General features: G+C 33.7%; 2 protein-coding genes across 2 annotated transcripts; both read left to right on the top strand.

Annotated features, from left to right (window-relative positions):
- The first annotated feature begins 754 nt into the window (after positions 1-754).
- LOC145169295 (uncharacterized) lies at positions 755-1,746 on the top strand. Its single transcript, XM_079087874.1, has 2 exons — positions 755-1,274; positions 1,343-1,746. Exons 1-2 carry the CDS (start codon positions 755-757, stop codon positions 1,744-1,746), a joined length of 924 nt encoding a protein of 307 aa, XP_078944000.1.
- A 755-nt stretch (positions 1,747-2,501) lies between these two features.
- Positions 2,502-4,403, top strand: LOC145169291 (uncharacterized). Its single transcript, XM_079087864.1, has 4 exons — positions 2,502-3,403; positions 3,465-3,532; positions 3,644-4,252; positions 4,360-4,403. The coding sequence occupies exons 1-4, from the start codon at positions 2,502-2,504 to the stop codon at positions 4,401-4,403; spliced, it is 1,623 nt and encodes a 540-aa protein (XP_078943990.1).
- Positions 4,404-5,569: the final 1,166 nt, after the last annotated feature.

Raw genomic sequence — 5,569 nt, 5'->3', positions numbered from 1 at the left:
GTATAACAGTCATTTATATATTATATGTTTTATATGTTAATTAAGATTGTTATAGCAAGGGTATATCCGTCCATTAATTGTTATTATGATAAAACAAACAAAAATATATAATTTCCTGCTAACTGTGTTTGTATTAGATCAGTTTTAGTGGATTCCTTTCTCTTTTGGTTAATGTTTTTGTTTTTTCGTAAAGCAATTATTTGCAAACAACCATATACCCCACTTGGTAATTGTCAATGTAGTTATTGGTATATTTTGGAATGTCATGGGTTCGAACCCAATTACCAACACTTTTTTTTCTTTTTTTTAATGTCTCGATATGTCCCTGATCATCCACTTTTTTATCACTTCTCTACATGCTCCTGATCATCCAGACTCATTGCGTAAATATCCCAAATTAGACAATATGAATTCCTATCGATTCAATCTCTGATAACTACAAAGGCACTGCAACTACGTTTATTCTTCAACCAGAAATTGATGCGTCAACATCAAATTCATACAGGTACAAATACTACATTTAATTAATACAGGAAATTACAAAACAATTACCCTCATAATATGAATATTTGTTATCTCGTTGGGTCATGATGTGTGTAATTATATTTTATTTTGAGTTAACAAGTTTTTTTCTTTCAAGATATTGGATTTATTAGTAATGTGATCTATTTTGTTTATGCACACCAACTATTTGTTAAAATGGGTCAATAAACAGGAAACGTATATTGCTTGTTGACGCTGTTGTAAGCTGAATATGGATAAGTCTTGGATGGGAGAATACAGAACATCAGAAACCTATGTAAAAGGTGTTGCAGAATTTATCAAATATGCAGTGCAGAATTACAAGATTTCTAAACATATGGATCCTGCAGATACCAAAAAAAAGATAAGAATTCCCTGTCCATGTGTTAAGTGTGTAAACCATATATCTCATTCGGTGGATGTGGTAGATGATCATCTATTCAGGAATGGAATTGATCAAACATACACAAATTGGAATAAGCATGGAGAAACAGAAGAACCACCAAGAAGTTATGTATATGAACATAATTTTGACATGGATACGTCAAACGATGTAGATTCCACGAACATGAACACAGAAATGCCAACAGATGCTGCAGAAACAGTAGAGATGGTTGAAGTTGTAGAAGAAAATTTTATTAGGAACCCTGATAAGTTTAGAGAACTGATAGAGGATGCCGAGAAGCCCCTATACACAGGGTGTCATAATTTCACAAAGTTATCTACAATCATTCAACTACTCAACTTGAAGAGTAAGTATGGAGTATCAGATAAGTGCTTTACAGAATTATTAGTTTTGATAAAAAAAACATGTTACCAGAAGGAAACGAAATGTACAGTAGTACATATGAGGCGAAAAAAGCATTTAAGGCAATGGGTTCAGGGTATACTAAGATACATGCATGTGTCAACAATTGTATACTTTACAGAAACGAATACACAGACTTGGCAGCATGTCCTACTTGTGGTAAATCAAGATGGAAGGTTGATGAACAAAAAAATAAAATTTACAACAATATTCCTGCAAAATGTTTGTGGTACTTTCCAATTATTCTGCGCTTCAAGCGTCTTTTTCAGTCTAAGACAACTGCAAAAGATTTAACATGGCACGCAACAGAAAGAAAGGTGGATGTTGGCGTTTTAAGTCACCCAACTGATTCACCAGCATGGGCTGCCATTGATGACAAATATCCTGATTTTGCTAGCGAACCAAGAAATTTGTGACTAGGCATCTCGGCGGACGGGGTTGATGTGAACAGAGGAAATAGGAGTCATAGTGTTTGGCCTGTTTTAACTGTCATTTACAACCTTCCACCATGGTTGTGTATGAAGAGAAAGTTCATCATGCTTTCGTTATTGATTTCGGGAACACCAGGAAACGATATTGATGTGTTCCTAGCACCTTTTATTGATGATCTGCAATTATTATTTGATTTTGGAGTTGAAACATACGATGCAATGCACAAGAGCATTTTAAACTACGCGCAGTTGTGTTGTGGACTATTAATGATTATCCTGCTTTAGGTACATTAAGTGGTTGCCCATACAGCGGTTTTCAAGGTTGTGTTGTGTGTGGTGAAGAGACACACTGCATTAGACTCCCTGAATCGAATAAGCAGAGTTATGATGGTCATAGAAGATTTCTACCGTATGATCACCCGTTCAGAAGACAAAAGAAGGCATTCAATGGACAACAAGAGTTCTCACCCTCTCCAGAACCTATGAATGGGGAGGAGATATATAACAGGGTAAAATTTATAATTAATAAATGGGGAAAGGTTAATAAGGGCAAGGAGGCAGAAATCCAACAATCAACAAGTGGAAGAGGTGGGAAGATGAATAAAAAAAAGAGAAAATCACACCAAGTGGGTACTTCAGATGTGGGCCAGCAAAATAATACATACTAGAAGAAATTCAATATATGGTATAGACAACTAAGGTATTGGCCCGACAATTTGGTTCCACATTGTATAGATTTTATGCATGTGGAAAAGAACGTAGGTGAGAGTTTAACAGGAACTGTTTTGAACGTTCCCGGGAAGACGAAAGATGGTTATAAAGCTCGATTGGATTTGGTTCATTATGGTTTAAAACCAGAGCTGCATCCTCAGATAGAAGGGAACAACACAACACTTCCCGCAGCAGGTTGTACATTGACAAAAGAGGAAAAAGACAAATTCTGTGAGACTTTATACAACTTAAGGGTTCCTCAAGGGTATTGTTCTAATTTTTCTAGTTTGGTGAGTCTAAAGGATAGGAAGTTGATCGGACTAAAATCACATGACTATCACATGCTCATGCAACAATTTTTGCCCATAGCAATTCGATCTATTATGCATCCACCCACCAGAGTTGCTATTACAAGGTTTTGTTTCTTTTTCAAATCAATATGTAGCAAAGAAATCATAGTGGATGAGCTCGATAAGTTGCAAGAGGAGTTATGTGTAACCTTATGTCTTCTTGAGAAACACTTTCCACCATCATTTTTTGATGTGATGATTCATTTAACCGTTCATCTCACTTGGGAAGTAAAATTATGCGGTCCAATATTCTTTAGATGGATGTACCCATTCGAAAGGTTTATGAAGGTTATTAAGGGGCACGTGCGAAACAAAAATAGACCAGAAGGATGCATTGCAGAAGAGAATGTTGCAGAAGAGACAATTGAGTTTTTTAGTCAATTCCTTAAAAGGATGGATACTGTTGGTATTCCACCTGACAATCATAACAATTGTGGAATTCATAAAGGTGTATATAGTAGCTCTATTACGGACGGTACTCCTCTATCAGCTGCTAAATCGGTAGAAGTTTCTGCAGAACTATTCAGCAAAGCACTTTTCTTTGTATTGCAAAATACATCTGAAGTACTCCCATATATCAAGTAAGGTTTTTTACATGTATGTTTTTTTTTTATAATAATATTAACATTAACGTATTGACAGACGACACATGGAATTTTTGGAACATCTACACCCTACTAAACGAAAGGCACATATAGAACAAGAGCATAGTAAAACATTTGGTCATTGGTTACGAAAGGAGGTATATTCTTGTCAAATATGTTGTGTTCTTTGTTATTTTTTTCTTGATTTCTTAAATTCATAATCTAATTACAATTCAGGTAGAGAGAGAGAGTTAGGGGCCTGTAGAGAAAGTATAACAGAGACAATGAGATGGATTTCACATGGACCCAATAAGAACATTATTAAATACGATGTATATGCTATTAATGGATATACTTTTCGTACAAAAGCTCGTGAAGGTAAAGTTTACCAAAACAGTGGGGTTAGTGTTGTTGCAACTGGCACACACATCAGTAAAGAAGTTGTAACATATGCCAAAAACACTTATTATGGTGTTTTACAAGAGATATGGGTACTAGATTATCATTTTAAAAGAATTCCAATTTTCATGTGTGACTGGGTTGACAATAGAAATGGGGTAAAAAGGGATAAATTGGGGTACACACTAGTTGAACTAAAAAGATTAGGCCATAAAGGTGATCCCTTCATATTGGCCTCACAAGCACAACAAGTTTTTTACGTGACAGACCCACTCGATCAAAAAATGTCTATTGTGTTCAAGACACCTCCCAAAAATTACAGAGATACATATGAAGATGTAGATGAAGAATTTAGTACTATTGTTCCTCATAATGATAACATATTGCCACGTGTAGACACACTTGACTTGCAGAAGGAAAATGATTATTTTCGTACTGATTGTCACGGTATTCTTATACGTACGGTACGTGTTTCTTAATGTCATTAATTACATTTGTAGCTATAATATTTCTCCTTCTTTTAACACTTAATGATCTTTATTTTTTGTTTGTAGAAGGGAAAGGCCAAACCTTGAGCATAGCGTTATGTGGAGAATAAGAAAATGACAAAAAATGACGATGTACTTTAGTTAATATCTTTTTACCATATTATACCATCAAACTATTCTGGTGTAATATTGTTATAACTCAAACATATTTTTTTTTCGGTTTTTTACTGTTATATTGTTACACATGTTATAACATAAACTGCATGTAATAGCAATGTACTTTCGTTATGCAATGTTACACAAGTTATGTTGTATTCATTTCATTTATTTATCATAATATTCTGTTAAAATAATTTGTAATCTTTTCATTTATTATGGTGTATTATCTGGTGCAATTAAAGAATAGATGAAAAAAGGGCAATTTGGTCCTTTCTTATAACTCTTATTCAAGACGACATTATTTTTATTTTATGACTATATTTACATATAGACACATATAATAGCTGTAAATGTAACTAAATGCTACCTACACACACAATATTTGTTTATTCTTAAAGCCAAATCATAATATTTTGACACACATAATAAAAGGTACATGGCCATAAGTAACATATTTAATGAACGACCCCTAATTATAACGATAAGATATTATTTTTCTTTTATGACTATATTTACATATAGACACATATAATAGCTGTAAACGTAACTAAATGCTACCTACACACACATTATTTGTTTATTCTTAAAGCCAATTCATAATATTTTGACACACATAATAAAAGGTACATGACCATAAGTAACCAATAGTAACTTCTTTTAATGTTTTGCGTAAACTAAATACAACTAATATAGAACCGCCCTATGGACACAGAAATAATTAGTGTGACCAATATTTGTCACCTTTTAGCTACTTTGTCTGTTATGTGGCTAAAAAGGCAACATGTTATAGACACACAGAGAACTAACTCATGTGACGATAATTTTATCTACTGTCTCTCATAAAAAAAGTGTGACAATCTTAATCGATATATGTGGCTGATTGTGACCTATGGCCTCAGTGTTCGAGTGTGACTAATATTTGTCACATTTGGTATAATTAAGTGTCGTAAAATTTTTGATTGTCTATATAATGGCCACACAATCTAATTTAAATGTATCCAAAAATAGTCTCTAAATTTTTTTAGTGACTTTTGGCCATACTTTTAAGAAAAAGTGTCACAGGCCGTTTTTTGGAAAGTGTGACCGTAGGTCATTTTTGTACTAGTGATTGTAGTTT

The sequence above is a fragment of the Lactuca virosa genome, chromosome 1 (genome assembly GCF_052849685.1).
Source record: "Lactuca virosa cultivar CGN04683 chromosome 1, Lactuca_virosa_CGN04683_v6, whole genome shotgun sequence".
Classification (NCBI taxonomy): domain Eukaryota; kingdom Viridiplantae; phylum Streptophyta; class Magnoliopsida; order Asterales; family Asteraceae; genus Lactuca; species Lactuca virosa.
This window is presented reverse-complemented; position numbering and strand designations above follow the sequence as displayed.